Here is a 22,566-nt window from a genome sequence, read left to right on the forward strand (position 1 = left end):
TTTTTTATGTTGAGCTATCCAAACCTAATCTAAGTTTTAATATTTAGTAAATGCTCCATAAAAACTTGTCAAATGAGTGGATTTTATAAAGTTCACAGATACTGAAGTCATCTGCTCTGAAGAGTTGCTCAGAGTGAGTCATGTCTAGCCAGGACCGTTATCTGGGATAAGATGCATTCATAGCCCATGGAAAACAAACTTTGAATATAGAGTATTTCTTCACATTTTTAACTGGCCCAACTTCAACTTCTAGTAGCTGTTGTTGACAATCTTTTTTTGTTTTAAATTTTCTTTCTAGTACTGTCTTGAATATTCCAGTATACACCATGTCATGGAGAGAAAATAATAGTTAAGCCGGACTTTTTAATGACTATGAACTTCCAGCAACACTGGAGGAGAAAGGCTGACCATCTGGGGAACATCGCTGGACCCAGGCTCTCGCTCCTCTATGGTAAGTGAGTCCCCGTGATGAACGGTTTACTCCTGCTGTTACTGTTCCTGAGCAAAGACAGGAGGCACCAGGTTTAAGATCGGGATTATCGCTCTTCCTGTATTGGCGATCAGATCATGGGAGGCAGGAACAAGAGGCTAACAACAGCTTATGCATTTATTTTTATTTAATTGAGGAAAATGTATTCAATTGTTTGAGTAGGCAGCACATACACGTTCGAAGGTTAGAAAGCTGCAGGGAGTGAGATGTACCTCTTCCTTACCTCTCCCTCATTCCCTCAGATTCCCTAGCAGAGAAAACCACCGCTGCCATTTCTTAAATACTCTTCCAGAGCATCTGCGGGCACACACATCCAAGTGTATCATAAACCCAGCTCTGCGTGATACTTTTTCACTTTAAATGAATCTTGTACATCATTAGATATCAATACACCTTAGACTGCCTTCTTCTTTATCTAATTGCATTGTATTCCATCATAGAGCTGTGCCGTATTTAATGTATTTAATCTCTCCTCTACCAATGGCTTTTTTACCTTATTGCCAGTATTTCACTCTCAGGGACAGGGCTGGAGCATACACATCCCCCTCGTCCTCAGAGCATATTGTATCATGATATGTTACTTAGAGTGGAATTGTTCCACGAAGGGAGTTTTTTAAGCTTTATTGAGATACCATTGACATAAACATTGTGTAAATTTAAGCCGCAGGACCTGTTGATTTGATAAATTATTGCAAAATGATCACCACCGTGCCAAGTGTCATGTCACATAATTACCATTTCTTTTCTGGGGTGAGAATATTTAGGACCGACTCTCTCCCCAGTTGATCCTGTAAGGTCTTAATTTAAATTCCTACCAATAAAGTGTAAGAAGATCTAGTTACTATATCCACCTTCCCCAATACATTGTATTTCCAAACTCTTTTTACTTTTACCAAGCAAGTAAAAAGTCGGATAAAGTTGATATTTTAATTATTCATTTGCTGAGCATGTTCTGGAAACCCATTCCTCTTTGCGCCCGAGAGAAGCAGCATGTATTGATGCTCCAGGGGCCCCGGCGCGCGCCTCAGCAGCGGCGCGGGGACGCCGGCCCAGCTTCGCTGGAGCCACCTAGTCTCTGCCTGAGGCCTGAGGTCGGCTGCGCTCCCGCAGCAGGTGAGGGCCCCGCCCTGGGCTCCGCCATCCCGGGCGGGCGATGAGGAGACGGAAGACAGACCGGCCCTGGGGTCTCAGAGGCGCGAAGGCCGAGGGAGGACGGTCAGGTGGCCGGGGGCCAGCAGGGCCTCGCGGGGCAAAACGCTCTGCCCGCCCCACAAAGCCCGCGGGCTCCAGATCCATCTGCCCCCCTCCCCCCAGAAAACCAAACCAAAACAAACAAACCTAGCCACTGTGGCTAAATCGACGGAACTCCGATCAAGTCACGTAGCTCTGTGTTGCTGATGGAAACACTGGGCTGCAGACACCATTTCTCTGAGACGGAAGAGGGGAAGCCACGGCCGCGTCGGATCAGAGTTGCTGGGCTTGGGTGCCGGCAGGGAGCGCGCCTGGGGACCCCTCCTCTGACCCCTGCGGGCAAACCTCCTCCGCTCCGGCCGCGAGGACCGTGGGTGCGGGCGCGGGGGAGACGGCGAGCCGGCGTCAAGGGCGCGAGGTCTCCCTCTCGCGGGATGAATAAGCCCCGGAGTCCTGGACCCCATGGCCGGTAGGTAGGGACCCTGTGCACAAGCTCAGCCAGGCCTCCCGCGCAGTGCTGCAGACCGCGCGCTGCCCTCCCGACCCCAGTGCCTCCGTAATGAAGAGCCTCCCAGTGACTGCCTTGTGACCCCTGGTGGAGCCTGCACTCGACGAAGCTACAGGGCACCGTCCCTCTGGTTGCCACCTGCGCGCAAAGGCCGGGACGCAGCTGCAGGGGGTTGGTTCCATTCGGGGAGAGGCGCTGCGCTTAGCAGCACCCGCCCGGCCTCCCTGGAAGCTGTGTCCATCCCGAGACCCGGAGCCCGGAGCCCAGAGGCGTCCACGGCAGCCGGGGGCTGAGCCCCGAGGGTGGGTCAGCGGGAGGCGCCTTCTCAATCTGTTCCACTGTAGTTACGTCCGCCGGCTTTCTGCGCAGCGGTGGAAGCACCAAGCGTGACTGACTTGAAGAAAGTAGAAAAGGAATTTCGGAAAGGTGTGGGGTGGGCCCAGGATCAAGAAAACGGCCCAGCGCCTGGCCCTGGGGAGGAAGCGGCGGAGAGGAGTGCCGGCTGGGCTCCTGGGAGGATGGATGCTGGGGGGATGCTGGGGGACCCGGCAGACGGCGCGCACGTGTCCCGGGCTTGCCTCACGCCCCTCAAGGCTCCAGCCCCCGCGAGGGGGGTCCTGGCTCAGGGAGGCGGGGGAACTGCGCTGACACCCCACAAAATGACGGTCATGGGGAGAGCGTTCCCGGGGGGTCGCTGGGCTCTGCTGTCAGGCGAAAAGGGCCCCGGGCCGGGTTCCACAGACGGCGACGTCCAGAGAGACGGGCTCTGCTGTTCTGGGCTCCTTTGCCTCAGCGAGACCCCCTGTCGTCCTGTGAAAGCTGTCCAACCCAGACAAGGAGCAAGTCAGGTTTTATCCAGTGCAGTCCGGAGCCACGGTTGGGGACAAAGGGCCGCAGCACTAGGTGGTGGGCTCGCCGGGCGGTGAGAGGGTGTAAAACTCACGGGCCGTCACAGGAGGGGGCCAGGACGAGTGTGCGAGCCCCACAGCTGTTTCAGATTCAGCGGCTGTGGGAGGACCTCCTCGGTGCTGGACGGGCGGCCACATCCCAAACCCTCCAGACACAGGCAACTCATTAATTCCCGGTCAGTCTTCAAGATGCACCCCGAGGCAGGGGTCAGTGAGGAGTAAACTCTCAGGTGCTGTCGGTGTGTTAGACTAACACACAGGCTAATCGTAGCGCTCCCAAATGTATCACATAGGAGCGGTGCTGGGGGATATTACAGCTGATCATACGCAGTATTTATTTCTCCTGAAATTCTTAACTTGTGGTCATTGTTTACCAGATGCAACAAAAAATATATTTACAGTTAGAGTGACATTTTTAATTGCAGAAAAAGGGAACGCTGATGAATTTAATCACGATTTTTTGGTGAAAAAGAATGTTAAAGCAAGGGAAAACTGGCCTCTAATATCAGCATTGCCGAGCTGTGCATACTTGGGTAATGTCACTAATGTCTCTGCATTTCTGCTTCGTCATCTATAAAATCAAAGTGGTAAAACCTACTTTGCTAGATTATGTTGAATGTATGTCGGGCGTCTGGAGCTGTGTCTGCTGCGTAGTAGGTCCTAATCCTTGGCATTTAAAGGCATCCGCTGGTGCACCAAGACCCAGACTCTATGTTGGATGTCAAAACTGTTACTTGGATGCCACGCTGGGGCTATTTTTTTTGTTTATTGGTTGTTTTTTATTTTGTAATAATTTGATTCTCAGGAAAATTATTATATCATTCTGCTTAACTGCAAGATGTCCCGCCTGACGGGCCACTACGGACTCGGAAAGCACTGTTTCTCTCAGCACAGAAGTGAGTGGGAAGCTGGCTCTGAACTCTAAAGGTGCTATGAGGGGTGATGCTCTGAGCCTTCTTCACTCGTGAGCCTTGAAATGTTCCGTGAAATCCGTCTATAATTTTCTTACATGGCATTTTCAGTGTGGTGAAGGCTTACAGAAAGAACTCCCAATATTTTGTTTAAATTTATTTATTTTTGGCTGCATCCGGTCTTCATTGCTGCATGTAGGCTTTCTCTAATTGCAGCGAGCGGGGTGCTACTCTTCATTGTGGTGTGCGGGCTTCTCATTGTGGTGGCTTCTCTTGTTGTGGAGCACGGGCTCTAGGTGCGCGGGCTTCAGTAGTTGTGGCTCGTGGGCTCTAGAGCACAGGCTCAGTAGTTGTGGCTCATGGGCCCTAGAGCACGGGCTTCAGTGGTTGTGGCTCGTGGGCTCTAGAGCACAGGCTCAGTAGTTGTGGCTCATGGGCCCTAGAGTGCGGGCTTCAGTAGTTGTGGCTCATGGGCTCTAGAGCACAGGCTCAGTAGTTGTGGCGCACGGGCTTAGTAGTTGCTCCGCGGCATGTGGGATCTTCCCGGACCAGGGCTCTAACCCATGTCCCCTGCATTGGCAGGCGGATTCTTAACCGCTGCGCCACCAGGGAAGCCCCCAATTTTTTTTTTTATCTTAAAAATTTAGGCTTGATTTTGGGTTGGAGGGAACTAAAAGCTCTCATTGACTTTTAAGGCAAAAACTGTCAAGAATTCTGTCAGCTTCCACGTTGCTGTTCTCTGTATCACGGCTTTTCATAAATGTGCTATTTATTAACCATGACGGTGACACTGTGTCTTGGGAAAACATCGACCCTCGTTCTAAATAAAGTGAAAGCCCATCAATGACATGTTCATTCTCTTCCTTCCCCTCCAGAGACTCGCATGCACCTATTAAAGATAAAATAAATTCACACTGAAAAATAGAAATCTAAAATTAAATATTTAATTAGAACTCTGATTTGCTTTAAAGATAGGTGGCATTGCACAGGCTATATTACACTCTCTGTATAATTTTTTTTTGACAAAAAGGATACTGTTCATTTTAACAGGTCACTTTAATATTAATACATGTGTAATAGGATCAGAACTGAACGTCAGCTAGAGATGGTACATTGTACATTATTGGGAAAATTACAGTTTTGTATTGTAAAAACATTTATTTTTTAACAAGTTACCTACATTAATCAAAAAATTACAGCATATTTAATAATTTTACAAATTCTTCATAAAAAATATATCTCTGTACAAAAAGGTCGTTTGCACCTACTTCATGTCAGCAGCATGTGGCGGGGTGGCGAGACGGATGGATGGGGGGATGACGATGGTTTTCCTGATCATAATGCCAGCGTTCTTTCCCCTTTTTTATAGTAGCTTTTTTTGTGGTTGTTTACAAAATACTTTACAGGAGAAAAAAATTATTGCAGCTAGCCTGAAGAAAGGCAAGATGTGTGGGACAAGCAGCAGTTTGAACAGCTCTGAAGCACAGAACCTGTCAGAGGGGCTCCTGCCCTCCACGTGCTCTGGCTGCTTCCGGAAAGAATCTTCCAGCCCGAACCGAGAGAGCGCACTTGCCGACGGCTTGAACAGGACCCTCCAACACCTCGCAGGAATCTGATTAACACTGCACACACCCTGGGAAGAAACTAGGCAGAATTCTCGCAAGGAAATTTCATGGAGTATTTTTTTTTTAAATAACATGCTCCCAACTGGCAACTGAGGACACTCTGACTTTGCACACAAAGGAGAATCATGTCTAATCTGATCTGTGGTTTCTAGTATGTATGTATGTCCTGTCGTTTCAGGGTTTCATAATGTCATTGACCAGCAAGCAGGTCGGGGATGTGGAGAGACATTAATTCAGACTCTGAAGTCAGCATTTTGCACCTAGTTTGAATGAGTCAAACCGCATATGTACACGATATTATATTTATCTATATGTATGTATATATATACACCTCGTATGTACGGTAACCCTGTTCTCCCCTGCACACAAAGAGGCGCAAACCTCCTCCTGTTTCCTCTTTGTTTCGGCTCCCTGGGTGTGCTAGGAGCCTGGCTCTGGCTGGCTTCATCTGGTCTAAGGAGAAACAGCCATAAGGACTCCAGGCTGCAAGACAGCTCTCGGTCCTGTGGCCAGGCTGGCCAGAGGGAAAGGAGCAGAGACTCAGCATAATACCCTGGAGTTCCACGCCGTGGGGTGTGAGAGGCCGGGGGAACCGGAGGAGGTTGGCCGTGCCTCCTGACGGCTGTGCCCCTTCAAACAGGCAACAGAACAGTGAGCGCCCAGTGGGTGAGAGCCACTAAAATGTTCAGATCGAAACTTTTGAAAGCATGAGCTATTACTTTGACTTTTTTGTTTTGTTTTTCACTTTTGAATTCTCATTGCCGCATCTTCTACTTCGTGTTTGGATTTTATCCACGTGGGGGGAATCACACCTATTTTATTTATACTGCAATTCATAATTTACCTATGATGAATTTTAAACTTGAAGTCACTGAAATTTTCTTCCCATCTGGAATTATAAAGCATGAAACAAAAGACTAAGTAGTACATAAATTATGTCATCGGGAAAGAAGAGTGGGTGTGACTTTTCCTTGCCTCTAAAGGAACACTTGATATTTTGATCCTGAACCTTTTCCACTATATTCCGGGGCTACTGTGGTTCACTATCCTTCAACGCGATACCAGACAGTGATGGCAGCGAAAGGAAAAAATCACAACGCGCAAGGGAAGACCGTGCTGTGAGCCAAACCCACAGGTTCTGAGTGTGAGCGACTAAAATAAATTACTATTCACATCTGTACACGGCAAATAGAACATGCTGCAAACCTGCTCGGAAGTAGCGTGAGAGCGACGACCACGGGAGGTGATGGGACTAAAGAAAACACGTGGGAAATAAAAGGCCTCTTTTTTTCCTCATCGGACATTTTCAGTGAATTCAGCACATCTATGAAGCTAAAAGAAAGCAATAATAAAATAAATCTCTTCAATACTCTTTTTTCCTTTTAAAACCTGTGCCGTATCTGGGGCTGTGTTTTCTTTTTCTAACGCGCCAACTAAACCCTGCGGGTGGAATGCTTAGCTTGACAGCTTATATACAATGGAGAGTGTGTGGAAACCCCGTGTGAATAGTTTATTTATCAGAATCTTAGTCATTCAGAACACACTAGTGCAAAAAATTGTGCATCAAAACTTCTGCAAGAGAACGGCTGAGTGGGAAATTTGCAGATGGCCCTGGAGATGGACCCCGAGGTGAGCTGCGGGTCCCTCGAAGCTCGTCGGGTCTCGGCAGGGACGGCGTGAAGCGTCTGCAGGTGTGTGCGGCTACCAGAAAGGGGTCTTCTTCAAGAGGGCTTTTTTTTTTTTTTTCTCCAGAATATTCGTATTCATGGGGATTGAGAAAAACAAACCAAACCCACCGCGGTGCTACGGTCTGTCACCGCGCCCGGAGGCCGCCGGGGAGGGGAGGCCGGGGGCCGCTCCCCAGACAGTGTCCGTCGGCGGCGGGGAGCGGGGTGAGGGAGGCCCTGTGGCCCCTGTGGTCCCTGCCGTCCGCGTCGGAGGAGTGGCTACGGGCGGCCGGCCCGAGCGCTACACCACGGTGCACACCGTGTTCAGGGTCGTGTCGAAGCGCACGGCCTTGGCCTCGGTGGGCTTCAAGTTCGTGTCGTACATGGGGTTCTCGAAGGAGGCCTGCCCGTTGCTGCTCTCGTGGCCGGCGTAGCCGTTGTACTGGACCTTCGGCCTCGCTCTGCGGGCGAGAGGCAAGGGGGGGACGGGCTGTCAGGGCCGCAGGGCCTCAGGAGGAGCCGCGACGCCCGCGAGCGGGGTGTCGCCACGTTACCTGTGCTTGTGGAGGTGAAACGCGAGCCCGGAGAGAACGAGTGCGGAGAGCGGGGCCAGGATGGCGGCCACGACGGAGCCGCTGCTGGCGCCGCGCTGGGGGCGCGCGGGGTCTGGAGCCGAGCTTCGGGCGCCTGGAAGAGAGAGCAGCCTTTACCCTGCAGTAGGGCCCCGAGCCTGCCCGGGGCGCTCTGCGGCGGGCGTGGGAGCGCGTGCACACGGCGAGGGGGGCAGGGGACCCGCGGGGGCTCCCTTCCGGAGGCCCACCTTCCCGATGGCGAGGACGCGAAACCCGCTTCCCGGGAGAGGCTTGCGTCCGCACTTCGCGGGGCAAAGGCGCCGTCGCCCGACCTCCCCCCAGGACTGCGGACACCGCACCGCGTGCGCGGCCGTGTCTCTCTACGGGATGGGCAGTGCCTGCTGTTGCCTCCTGCTCTAAGACGCAGCCTCAGCAGGATGTGCCACTGAAGTTACATAAAGAGCCCAGGTCTCTATAAAGAGGGCGTCACACATCACAGGTGAGCATCAAGGTGCCATCTCCCTTTATTTGGATAGATTCCAAAATTTACTACAGAGTTCAGAAATGATCAAGGAATGCAACTTGGTGTTATGACGCAGGCTTCTATGAGGACACAAAAATATGATTTCTGTCAATTAGAAGGGAAGGCAGGTGTAAACATCTCAAACATCACGAAGGTGATATAACCATTAACTCTCCGTATCTGTGCCGTGGCAGATATATGCACGGCATTGAGAAAGATGCAAACATTACAAATTCAAATCGGAAGGCATTTATTAAGTGATTATTGCCAAATAATGCAGTTGATTCTTGAAGAATTTACTTATACACTGCAATTTGAAATGTATTTGGCTTACTTGCATGGAACCACTCAATGCACGTTTGTGATCAATTATGATTGGGGTCATCTGAATACAGCAGAATTGTTAGAAAGAAGCTGACCTTGTTTTAGAAGTATATTTCCAGAATTTATGGGGTGTTTCTTGTTTCTTTTTTTTTACAAACCACAGATACAAAGAAACAATCAAATATTTAAAATAATTAAATAGGCTTTTAAAGAAAAAAATCTTGAATTTTCACATAAAAACCTAAAAATATTATTTGTCATCTCCTTCAACAGATGCAGGATTATGCTACTTCCTACCACCTTCACGTCTAATATAAATGTATTTTATCCTGGATGTTGGCACTTTGTAAATTAGCCATATCTTTTGGCGATCCTTCTGTATCAGCACATATGAATCAGATTTAATTTTTCATTTCCAGATGCATTCACCAGCTGCCATGCAAGGGGAAAACGCCACATACTTGTCCTAAATCTCAGCATCCAGGTGATGGGCATGTGAGCAGAGTTAAGCCAATGGGAAGCTCCCCGCTGCCCCCAAGCATCGAGTTTGGCACGAGTGATGCAGAGGCTCCTAAGACAGTTTAGAATTGGGTCCTGAGGCTGTGGTGAGGCTGGGGTGGGGGTGGGGCTAGAGCCCTGGGGACCACATCAAGTGCTCCCTCGTGGTGCTTCCAGCCACCACCGGCCAGTCCAGGGGCAGCGCGCAGCAGAAACACACAGCCACCAGGGGTGGCGCTGTCCAGCAGGGAGAAACGCGGTGCTGCTCAAAGGGCAATAACTCTATGGTTTTGTCGTGAGAATTAAACGTCAGATCTCCACTACTTAGAACAATGCGTGGCACGTAGCAAAAGTTTCCCAGGACCCACATTTACTAGAATGTAAGTTGCATTATGCCAGGGCAGTTTTTTGGCCAGCTTTCCTCTTGAGTGCCCGGTGCCTACAGCAGAACCTAGGACACAATAGTTGCTCAATATATATTTGAGGAATAAAAAAATGGTACTGTCTTTGGAGTAGTTCAACATCCGATGGTTTCCATAAATTGCCATGGCTCATTCTCCAAGTGTTTATAATTCTGTGCATCTCTTTGCCTCATTCTAATAAATTTGTAGCCTGCTTAAATTAACCAAAGCTATTTTCTGTTATCTGCAAATAAGACTATATATTTTTGGCCATAATAGATATCAGACTTCCAATTAATAAAATCCTGGATAATGGACCTGCCACAGGAGACCCCACATCATAACACAGGGCAACATAAAAGGTCTTTGTGAATTAAACTCCTGACTTTACTCTGATATTATTATGCTGTCTGGAGCTCCTAGTTAATTTCAATTATTTACCTGTGTTTTAATAATTTAAAGGGTAATTTATGCACATGATATTAATTAAAATGGCATAAGCAGATATAGAAACAAATACTATAAAGATGATGGAAATAAAGGGTCACTCCTTGCCCTTTACACTAGTTTTCCTCTTTATGATTGACGAGGTTTTTGTTTTTGCTTTTGTTTGTGTTTTAGTGTCCTTTTCACAATGTACTATTAATATATATGATTGTTTCTCTTTTCTTACTTTCCTAAAATATGGGGATACTATTTACATTTTTTGTATTTGGCTTTTTAAACTTAACCATATATTCATGAGTTTCTTCCATCTGTGCATATGAATTTAATTGGTTTCACGTGTGCAGTATTCTATTAATTGGCTATGCCAGAATTTATTTAGCCAGTCTACTGTTGAAGAACGTTTAGGCCATTTCTAGGTCTTTTTCTATGATGCCACCATGAAATTCTTTTTCTACAGCGATACATCAGCAGGAGTCTGAATATACAGGATAAATTCTAAGCAGTAGAATCATTGCCTAGCAGAATGTGTAACTTGTAGTGTTGCTAAGTCTTCCCTACTTGCTCTCCAAAGTGGGGTCCTAGTTTCACTCCAACCACTGTCTCAGGAGGCACCTGGACGGCTGTACCCCATCCACCTGCCACCCTCCTCCCCCTTCCCTCTCCACCTCCCTCCTTTCCTATTATTATCACTATTCGCTAATAAACCAAACACAGCGTGTAGTTAATTTCTCAGTTCCATTTCTTAAGAATGAAGGTGAGCATCTTTTCACATTATAGGCTGGGCCATTCAATTTTTTTTAAGAGCATTATTGAAAGAAATTCACATACTACGGAATTCACCCTTTTAATGCATACATACAATTCAAGGGGTTTTATTATTATTAAAACTTGGGGGTCTTGGCGCTGCAAGGATCACCACAATGTATGTGAGAACACTGCTGACTCCCCTAAAAGAAAGCGGTGCCCTTACAGTCATTCCTCATCCTCCGTACCCCAGCCTCAGCTTCAGGCAACCACTCATCCACTCTCTGTCTACAGATTCACCTGCTCTGGATACTGCATATAGATGCAATCATACAATATGTGTTTTCTGGTGAATGGCTTCTCTTACTTAGCATAATGTTTTCAAGATAATATTCCGTTGGGTGGATGCACCACATTTTGTTGCTCCATTCATTAGTTGATGGACATTTGGGTTGTTTCTACATTTGGACAATTAGGAAAAACGCTGGTATAAACATTCATGTACTAATTTGTGTGTGAACATGTTTTTAGTTCTGTTGCCTATACATGTTGGAGTGGAACTGCTGAATCTTGTGCTTACGCCATGTTTTACCTGCTTGAACTACCAGGCTGTTTTCCACAGCAGCTGCGCCATTTTTATCAGTACTTTCCCATCAGCAAAGTACGAGCGCTCCAGTTTCTGCACATCTTTGCCTCCACTGGTTTCTTGTCTTTATGATCCAAGCCGTCCTGGTGGGTGTGAAGTGGTTTTGATTTGTGTCTCCCTAACGATTAATGATGTTCAGGATCTTTTCATTTGCTTATTGGTCATTTTTATGTCTTTGTTGAAATGTCTATTTAAATTTGTTGCCAATGTTTTAGTTAGGTTATTTGCCTATGTACTGTTTAGCCGTAAGGGTTTTTACATTCTGGACACAAGTCCCTTGTTAGATACATGGCTTGCACCTTCTCCCCTTCTGATTGTGTATATTTGGGGGAGGGGATTCAATTTTAATGGGAAAACCAATTTATTTTTCAGTTTCTTACACAAGTTTTTGCATCAGAGTTGTCTTTCAAACTAACTTGGTTTAGTGTCCATTTAATGATAATCACATTTTTTTCCAGTTTATCTACTGACTGGAGACAATTAAGAGGTTGTTTATTTTTAACCATAAAAATAGAGTGTAGCCATAATTCTTTTTTTTTTTTTTTTTGCGGTATGTGGGCCTCTCACTGTTGTGGCCTCTCCCGTTGCGGAGCACAGGCTCCGGACGCGCAGGCTCAACCGCCATGGCTCACGGGCCCAGCCGCTCCGTGGCATGTGGGATCTTCCCAGACCGGGGCACAAACCCGTGTCCCCTGCATCGGCAGGCGGACTCTCAACCACTGCGCCACCAGGGAAGCCCCATAATTCTTAAATGAATGGTTGTTGTTGAAGTATTACTTAAACATAGACGTTTCTAATTAGTTGAATGGGAGACTCGCTTGTGATTCAAATTATTTTGTGAGGCAAATTGTTTTTCCTGACAATAAGCTCATCATCACATGAGAAGAAAGATTACTTGTTAAAGCAAGCTATTATTTTGTTAGATTAAAAAGAAATGGGGCAATGCAAAGAAAATTTGCAGTAGCAAAGTGACGGTTTGGGTCAGGCTCATTGGATGAGTAAACGCAGACATCCACAGAGGATCGTGCACAGCTTGCTGGGGTGTCTTTAGACAAAATTACTAGAGCGTGTGCATCCGGGAGAAAGGAGGGCAAATAACTACAGGGTTTGGCTCAGAGCAAAAGAAAACTTTACCCATCATTAGTGTTGGTCTATTTCATTATCTCAAAATAATATAACCCCATTTAAAAAATCATCTCAGCCATCGCAGACATTATAAGTTAAAGCTCTTCTATTTAAAAGTTCTTAGCTTGGAAAGGTGGATTAGAATATTTTATGATTAAATCCCTTTTGGTCAAGTTTTTTGTTTTTTAAGCATGATATTATACAGGTTGGTATGTATTTCCTTTGGAATCCCCCGGTATATTGATAAAAGTTTTTTTTTTTAATAATTATTTATTTATTTGGTTGTGCCAGGCCTTAGTTGTGGCAGTCAGGCTCCTTAGTTGTGGCTCCAGGTCTCCTTAGTTGTGGCATGCGAACTCTTACTTGCAGCATGCATGTGGGATCTAGTTCCCGGACCAGGGATCGAACCCGGGCCCCTGCATTGGAAGCGTGGAGTCTTATCCACTGTGCCACCAGGGAAGTCCCCGATAAAAGTTTTATGAAATGAATTCATCAGTGACAATCATCACCAAATATTACACTCGTTTTCCTCTGACCGGTTGCTCTGGCATCAAATCCTACATAGCAATATTCCTCTCTATAAAATTAATGTTAGTAGCATTCCGTAAGTAAAGTATAAAGTAGTTGATACTATTCAGGAGAAATGCAGTGCTCATCTCATTACAAAAAAAATGCAACTTCTCATCTGTGTTAGTAGCAACAAGTAAAGACATGTGTGAAAAGAGCTTTAGCACAAAGCAAACCCCCATATTGACTCTTAATCTTCACAGCAACCAGGAACTGACTTCTCTACTGAGATTTCAGATGAAGAAATAGGCTCAAGAATATTATAATTCATCCTAGATTACAAAACTAGCGCATAGATGAGGTAAGCTTCACATCTAGTGATTGTTTTTCATACATTTTTCTTGTTGGATTACTGAGACGTAATCAAGTATTTGAGAAAGAGATAAAGAAGGAAGACAGGCATATTTGCCCCGTCTGTCTGTCTAGAGCAAACTTTTTTCTCATAACTAAGTCGTGAACACCTTTCCACATCAATATGTTATCTTTGTTTCTTTAATGAAATATACTGAATTAAATTGTTTTCTCTTTAATGTAACACATTGTATAAAATTATTGATGTAAGCAATTTATTTATGATAGATGTGTGAGATACACAGATTATTTCTAATTTCAACTATTTAAAGTAGTCCTGCTATATAGACATACCTGAATTTGCAAAAAATAATGGTCACCCTTGTCTGATTAAAAATTTTAGGGATAGAACTGTGGATGAAAGAATACCATCAAATTGTACACATCTACTCATACACCCACCAAAAATGAACACCCAGGTGCCTGTTTCTACTGTCCACCCCACATCATTTTTAAGAAACGCTGACATTCTCATAGCTGAAAATGATCTTTGTTGTCATAATACATATTTTTGAAGTTAAAAATAGTTTGTTGGACATTTTAGTTAGTCTTATAATTTTCTTAAGGTAATGTATTTAGTTTATTCTTTAATTGTGTTTCATCTTTGCTTTTTTCCCTTATTTCAAAATATCTCTCTGTATATTAATTCCATGTCTGGCATATTTATTGCAGCTGATATTGTCTATTTCACTATTCAAAAGAAGGGGTTTTTTTTCATCCAGCTGTAAAATATGTGAGTCTCTCCCATTATTTTTGTTTCTGTTTCTTTCAGAGTCATGCCCTTTCCATCACACTCAGCTTAATCATCTGAAGGCCAACCTGATATATGCTTTGAAAAACAACGTAAGTGCAGCGTACCTTGCCTTTCCAGCTTGAACTTCCCAAAATCTTTTCCATGTATGTCACCTTGGAAAGTAAATCCTCCTCGTTCAAGTCCGGATGATACCTGATAATGCATGAAAAGGAAAAAACAATGCATAACAAGGATTAATGATAATCTCTTCTTTTATCATAATATAAATATTATTTCTATTTAGAAAGTAAAGGTTAACTATTAAAAAAAATTTGTCATTCCTTCAAGTGACCCACTTATAGTTAGAAATTGAAAAATAGAGACATGAACTTCAACTAACAAATAAATTCTCTCTCTTGTTTTGATCTCAAAAACAGTAGTTTTTTATAACATATATATAGGTTAAGTACCCTTGGTAAACGGGGACGCACATATGAATGACGTCAGAACCTACCTTATGTAAAACTCACTGTGTCACAACTACCGTCTCGCGTACCTCACGTGAGGCCGTGTACCCTCGAGTTAGGTGATGAATTAAAGCAGAAGCAAAGGGTTAACTTGCAAGGAAGAAAGTGAAGGGGGCGTCTTAAGTCTCTGTTTATCTGGGGATGCTACCTTTTAGAACTTTCGGGGTGGTTACCAGTGGCCTTGGAAAGAGTTTGGTCCCCACCCTTATGGTGGGGTGTGGTCTGGATCTAAGCTCTCTGGCAGGAACAGCCCATTTGCTCCTGGCCAGTTTGTTTCTCATTTCAGAGACAGGTTTCTTCCATCATACAATGAAGGGATGAAGTGGCCACGCAGCTGGGATGAGGGCTGGCTGAGTTTTCACGGGGCAGACAGGACCTGACCAGGTCCTCTCGGAAAGGAATCCCCCTTGGTGCCCCCAGCTCTGCGCAGACGCGGTGATTAGAAAACCCTTCTAGGAAGTACTCACGTAACCATCCAGTCCCCAGTTGTCGTTTTCAAAGTTGCTGACAAAAATATCCACTGGGCCTTTAATTTGAAAAGCTTTCAGAAGTAAGTGGGCCTCTTCCTTCTTGTAAACGCCTAGGAAAGGATCAGGGGGTTATTCTTACAACGTGGGGATGCTTATGAGTCAGTAATGCAGGCATTCATTTGATTTGGAATATGGTACAGAGATGATAATGTTTTAAATCACAGAGATTAATATTTTTATTTTTAAATTTTAGCTTCAGTACTTTTTTCCTAAAAATCACTTCTTATGAAAGTCCTTGTCTTATCTTTCAGTGTCATCTATTTCACTCAATTCAACATCTTTACCCCACAGAAAGAACAAAAGTAATATGCATTCAGTTAATTGATTTTTTAAATCCAGCATTTTATTCATATTTTACTCACTTCTGAGGATAGGAGTATGTAGAAAAAAGAGAGACCATCAGTTAATTGATTTTTTAAATCCAGCATTTTATTCATATTTTACTCACTTCTGAGGATAGGAGTATGTAGAAAAAAGAGAGACCATAACCTGGGGGATTAAACTACTGTGTATGAACTAAACAAGCTACAAGAATATATTGCACAGCACAGGGAATATAGCCAATATTTTATAATAACTTTAAATGGAAATTCATCTATAAAAATCTTGAATCATGGGCTTCACGGTGGCATAGTGGTTAAGAATCTGCCTGCCAATGCAGGGGACATGGGTTCGAGCCCTGGTCCGGGAAGATCCCACACGCCGCGGAGCAACTAAGCCCATGCGCCACAACTACTGAGTCTGCGCTCTAGAGCCCGCGAGCCACAACTACTGAGCCCGTGGGCCACAAATACTGAAGCCCGCACACCTAGAGCCCGTGCTCCACAACAACAGAAGCCACCGCAGTGAGAAGCCCACGCACCGCAACGAAGAGTAGCCCCTGCTTGCCGCAACTAGAGAAAACCCTCGTGCAGCTACAAAGACCCAATGCAGCCAAAAATAAATAAATAAATTTATTAAAAAAAATATTGAATCACTAAAAAATGACAATTGTGATAAAGACAACTATGCTGAAAAGACACATGGGGAGTTAGGACAAAATTATCGTAAAATTTCAACATGGGAAAAAATAAATATTTCTAAATCAATATAAAAAAAGAGAGACCAAAACAATAACCCCAAATATAGCTACTTATACAGATGAATTGCACTTACTAAAATGAAATAAGCAGCAGGGTGGCCAAAGTGTGATGCACATACTTGTAGAGCCCGTGAGACCCTGGGTGTGAAGTGATTGACAGTCACACCTCTTAGCTACTCATGAGCTCCTCGGAGTGACTGCTGAGTGGTACTGCCCGGGGGTGTCACGGTGTGGCAAGGGGGACAATGTGTTTGTAGCTACAGCTAGTTCCCTACTCAGAGGAGGAACTAAATAAATAAGAAACAAACAGATATTAAATAATAATAATGAACCCAAATGTCTTCTGTGTAGAGAGGCAGGTTCAAGGGAAAAATCACACTGTTCACTTCAGGGACTCCAGCAGTTCATTCCCAGCAACTCCCATTAGAGAAGTGAAACTCTAGCATCTCAGAAAGAGTCTCCACTGGCCCATCACACAGGATGGAAGGGGACCCACGGACAAGAAGGACCACCTAAGGACTTGACTTTGGGCTCCATCATGTCCATCAGCAGCTCTGTGTTTCTGGTATCCAGGTTAACCTCTAAAACTCTGAACCCCACTTCTATATACTGTCAGCAGAAATAAACTATATATTAGGCAACTTTTACAGTGATTAAATGAAAGAACTCAGCAGACCACTGGGGCCCCAGCCGGCCCTCCGTGGACGTTAGTTTCCCTTCTTCTTCCACACCCCCTCCTCATGAGAACGCACATGGCAGGTGGAGTTATATCCACTTGGGACTCAGCCAGAACAACCCTTGATCCACCCGCTTTCCCAAATCCAAACTAGAGATTTGCCAACACTTATCTACGGACATCAGTTACATCAAAATCACACTAAAGCATTTTCTTTGGGAAAAAAAAAAATCCAAAGTTCACGAAGAGAAATAATATCTAAAGGAGATGGGTGAGCCTAAGAAATCTGAATGTTTTACAAAGTCTCGGTTTATTCTGACACAGGACTAGATTTGAGCACCTGGTCTAAATCATTTATACATTCACAGGGTCGAGATGCAAAGCAATTTTGGGGCCCCTGGACCACGACTTCATAAATATGTACCTGTTTAAAAATCTTTGAGTGTGAATTATTTTTCTTTTCCTAAATCCAGAGTATGTGTACCATTTTTAGATGTTTTCCCATCCAAGGAAGCAGGAAAGCAAGGCGTGAGGGCCGGGGAGAAGTCCTGACCTGCTCTCACACTTCCTAGAGATGAATCCGTGTCTGTCTAGTAACTAGTGAGTGTGCGGGTGCCATCAGGGGCCCCTTGGTGTTCAGAACCAGTGCTGGAGCTTGTGGACAGCTCAGAGTCTGATCCCTTCAGGAGTCAGTCTACAGAAAAAGACACATGGTTGTCAGAAGTGAGATAACTGAAAAAACGCACTATATTCAGTCATGAAGGTAATTCTGTGTCTTATTGGTGAGAGCCTGGGCTCGAGATCTAATCGCTGAGATTCTGATGGCAGAGCTCAAATCCTACTTCTGTCGTATCCACTTAGCAAGGCCACTGAATTTCCCTGAGTGTCTCTCTTTTTTAATCAGTTTAAAAAAAAAAAAGGTGTTTAATAAGAATATACCACAAGGGCTTCCCTGGTGGCGCAGTGGTTGAGAATCTGCCTGCCAATGCAGGGGACACGGGCTCGAGCCCTGGTCTGGGAAGATCCCACATGCCACGGAGCAACTAGGCCCGTGAGCCACAACTACTGAGCCTGCATGTCTGGAGCCTGTGTTCCGCAACAAGAGAGGCCGCAGTAGTGAGAGGCCCGCGCACCGCGATGAAGAGTGGCCCCTGCTTGCCACAACTAGAGAAAGCCCTCGCACAGAAACGAAGACCCAACACAGCCATAAATAAATAAATTAATTAATTAATTCCCTTGTACAATTCTCACCCTTAAAAAAAAAAAAAAGAATATACCACAAGATGGATGTAAGAACGAAAAGGACAATATGTATATAAAGCACTTAAAATAGTGTCTGGTATATAAATCAGAGCTACTGCTTTATCAACTGAGATACATCAATGAAAACTCACCAGGAGCAAATGAGTTAAAAGTGAGAGAGAGAGAATAGCAAAAGAATGAATTCTGGAGACATGAATATCTGGACATAAATCTTACATCTTTGACTTAAGACGATCTGTGTGTCACCTTGAGCTCATTAATTCACTTTTCTGTACTGGTTTTGTAATCTTTAAAATGAGACAATAGAACCACCCTGTCATGGTTACCGAGATGATCCAGTGAGATGCAGCAGGTGCAAAGCCAAGGTAACGTTAACCAGCACTTAACGCGCGTTGGTGCCCTCTCTGCAAGAAGCAGGAGGGTCTGCCCCTGCTCACATCAGGGTTAGTGAAACCCCTCGGCACCTACCTGCCAACTTCAGCTCCCCCTGGGCGGCTTCCACGAAGGTTGCGTTCACCTTGCTGCTTGTTGCATTGAACCAGTCAACAGTTAGAGTTGCAGGCTGTCTTTTCCCTAAATATTCATAATATCCCTTCCACACTGAATGGATGAAAAATACGTCTGAAGGAACTGTGGGGGAGAAAAGATGACTGTTAGCACCCACAGAAAAATTCCACTTCGATATCCTAATACACAGAAGGTATAACGTTGTTCATTAAGACAGCACAGCAGTGACAGTGATGAAGACAAAGATGGTCTATCTGCCTGTCCCTGCACAGCAGGGGTAAAAATCACATGACCCGAGCGGGGAGCAGGGACAGTACTGCGAGATGCACATACACATCTGTCACCTGGTCGGAAAAATCTTGTAGATGCCAGCGCACACCTATTTTACCAGGTCTGGCAAGGCCAGAGTGTAGGGTGAAGTGGGACTCCCAGTATTAGGTTAGATTGTATCAGGCTTAATAAATACATTAAACTGACCTGGAAAATCACTACTGATACTTCATGTAATGTCTAAGTCTACTTACTTTGGAGAGACTTAGGAGGCTCAGAAGACGTGACAGGCAGCGTCTGTCAGGAGCCTGCTGCCCTCACAAAGCCTGCATCTCAACGCACCACCATGACTGCACACACCCAGCGTATGAAGACAAAGATGCTTTATTTCTTGACGTCTTTATTTTGTAAGTAGAGCCAAGCTCTCCTCTCTCTCTTCTACTCTTTAATCTCCTTATAAAAAATAGTCCAGTGTTGGTAAGAAAGCTAGATTAAATGATGTCAGATGGCATCTTTTAAGTTCAGAAACAAAAGGCAAAACGTCTTCTTAAAACATTACAAGTCATCTGGGACAGGAATTCTTGCAAAGATTACTGAGCTATTCTCTCTTTTCACTGGTTAGAAAAATATTATTTTTCACATTTCTGCTAATAAATATGCATAAAATCCTGATACTTTTACAATATTGATATAAAATTTTACAGGGTAATTGAGATAAATCTACATCAATGATGCCACTAAATTTCTATTTGCTTTTTGTCTCATGATGTGTGTAAATTGTTTAACTGGACAAGATCCACCACGAGTGCAATTGGGCAGAACGTATTGCTGGACGTCCTAGGTAGAAAGATTTGTGTCTCCCTAAACATATTTTTTAGCAAATGCACTTATGGCAACACGTGAGGAGGACGAAGCATAGTGTCCCTTTTCTTTCCAGTTCCATTGGCCATTGCCCGTCTTCCCAGACAGGCTGACCCTGTAAGACATCACCTAGTGACAGAAGAGTCGAAGAACAGATGTCATCACTTCCTATGGCTTTGATGGACCCAACTTCCTAATAATAATAATTTTAAAAATTGAATAAGTTTGAAGCGGAGCTATGACACAGGCATCTGACAGAGCTGCTGATTGATCAGTAACACTGAACAGGTCTGCCCGTCATCAGCAGCATCACTGAGCCACACTCTTAATCAGCAAGCCCCAAATGCCTTGTCAGCCTTTTCTAAAATAAACAGCCTTTAAAACAACGTCAAGATTGTTTTCCCTAATCAGAACTCATACACTCAACTGGAGCTGTGAACGCGCTTGTTTGGGCCTCGCACTTAGGTCCCTCTCGGTGGTGGATCTGAGTGGGTCGGCCTGGCTGGTCTGCCCAGTGGCTGGTCTGTGTCCCACTGTGACCATCGGGGATGTGGAAGATGATCTTTTCAGGTCTCTGTCCTCTGACCTGTTGCTGGTGGTTTGCAGTGTACTGTAACCACCGACAGGGGAGGTGCTAGGTTGTGCCTCCTAAACAAAGACCCCTGTTGAATCAGCACTTCCCTTCAGAGAGGGTAAGGCACGCTGACGGGGTGTCTGCAGCTTCAGAAAAAGCCTGCAGACTTTTCACGACCACCGCAGCAAACAGGACAGACACACCACCAGCACCAGCACCAGCACCACCAGCACCACCATCAATAGCACCAGCACCACCAGCACTGGCACCAACAACAGCACCAGCACCAGCACCACCAACAGCACCACCAGCACCAGCACCACCACCAACGACTGTGTCGTTTTATTGAAGAAAAAGTTGCTTGTATAGAGCATTGATTTCTGTATTTGATATGTATAAATAACATTTACATAGAATACTCCAGAAGGTTTTTTTAAGGTAGATTTTATACTTCACGGTGTACATTGGATGGATTCCTTTAACTGTGCTGGAACTTTTTGCCTCATCTAAGAATTAAATGCAAAACCCAGCACTGTTTCTTAACTACAGCATTCCACATACTCTTTCCACCTCTGATCCTGGAATGGAGCTTTATGTCTGAGAAACAAGTGCGAAAACCTGAGTAAGGAAAACACCAGAAAAGGGACCTTATATATTTATAAATGTTTTCTGTTTCTGTTAAACTTTTTTTTAAAGTTTGACTTACATTATAATTTGGGGACACATTGTATTGTTTAAATATTCTCTAAATTTATAACATAGACACAATAGGCCAGGTGATTTGGAGTAATGAACATCTTCGTTAGGAAATCAAACTGCATCTTTCCCATCTGCTATGGCACGCATTAAGCAAGGTACCACACACAACAAAAAGCGATAATTAACATATTCGGAGGCAGAGGATGTCTGAATTACGGAGATACTTGGGGAAGAAAATGGAGCCCCGCATTTGAATTGCTCGAGTTCACAGCTGATGCTGTCAAAAAGCGTCCTTTACTGTAGCTTCCTCATTTGGAGGAAGGAATCACAACCCTCTTTATAAGGCTCTCCATTATACCACATTCTGGGTCAATACTTGATGTCCATTTCTGCCTACAAAATGCTTAAGGCACCTTTTAATAAAACAGCGTGTGACAAGGACAAAGGTTCTCCTTTTAAGTATTGTTCCATTAACAAGCCATAGCCATGAGAGAAAGAGGAATCTGTGTAGGCTTTTTGGTGTTTTAAATAAATGAAACATTAACTTGTTCACCGACTAATGGAATCAGAAATTTGCATGTTAAAATTTGTTTCACTGCACAGAGTATAGTAGAGAACAAATCACTTTATTTGATTTAAATCTATAACTGTTCTGGTATACAAACCTGGAGTTTTAGTAACTGTTTCATTAACTTCTCTCACTCCTTTACCTACAAGTAAAAAGACAAATTATCACTTTCAAAAAACATTTATTTTCGAATAAGTTTGAAAAAAATGTCAAATTGAAGCAATGTTCCTTTCTCCAGATTTCTTGAATGCACAAAATAGGAATATCTTACACATATCCATTTTAAACCCTTATATTCACAGCAGAACATCCTTTGCTTTTGTGGGAAAACTGAGTTTCGTAGTGGAAATCAATCTGGATCTGACATGCGCATTTCCATTTAGTGTGTTACAACAGAGAGCCTTGTAAATGAGGGTGTTTATACCCCTTTGTCACTCCTGTTTGGGATCTACTGCCCCCAACTGAAAGGTAATATACAAAATCACTACAACTTCATAACCCTTCTCAGGTTTCCAGGTCCCCAACCCAATCAGTGAACTCTCAAGTTAACAGTCAATAACATCAAAATATTTCCCTGCAGAATGTTTAACTTGGTCTATCAACTTAGATTTAACTCATAATCTCTTTGCTTTTATAGTTTGGTATCAAACTACAAATTATCACTTTTTTAAAGTGTGTATTTTGCTATTTCTGAGAGAGAGGGGCAAGGGAAACATAAGTGTCTTTATTCCTACCGTGAGAGCTCCAGACAGGCTCCAGGAAACTAAAGCTAAAGGCAC

General features: G+C 44.4%; 1 protein-coding gene across 1 annotated transcript in view; it reads right to left on the reverse strand.

Moving 5' to 3' along the window:
* Positions 1 to 7,601: 7,601 nt before the first annotated feature.
* The window catches only part of CSMD1 (CUB and Sushi multiple domains 1), a gene marked incomplete at its 3' end in the record, with an annotated part of 1,732,394 nt that continues 1,717,429 nt past the window's right edge, over positions 7,602 to 22,566 (reverse strand). The window contains exons 65-70 of the mRNA XM_081220901.1: positions 21,885 to 21,929; positions 18,777 to 18,938; positions 15,226 to 15,338; positions 14,357 to 14,444; positions 7,855 to 7,987; positions 7,602 to 7,761 (exon numbers count right to left, since the gene is read on the reverse strand). Coding sequence (XP_081077027.1) covers positions 7,602 to 7,761; positions 7,855 to 7,987; positions 14,357 to 14,444; positions 15,226 to 15,338; positions 18,777 to 18,938; positions 21,885 to 21,929 — 701 coding nt within the window. The remainder of the gene's footprint in view (positions 7,762 to 7,854; positions 7,988 to 14,356; positions 14,445 to 15,225; positions 15,339 to 18,776; positions 18,939 to 21,884; positions 21,930 to 22,566) is intronic.

Source organism: Mesoplodon bidens (genome assembly GCF_964165515.1).
Source record: "Mesoplodon bidens genome assembly, chromosome: 20".
NCBI lineage: Eukaryota > Metazoa > Chordata > Mammalia > Artiodactyla > Ziphiidae > Mesoplodon > Mesoplodon bidens.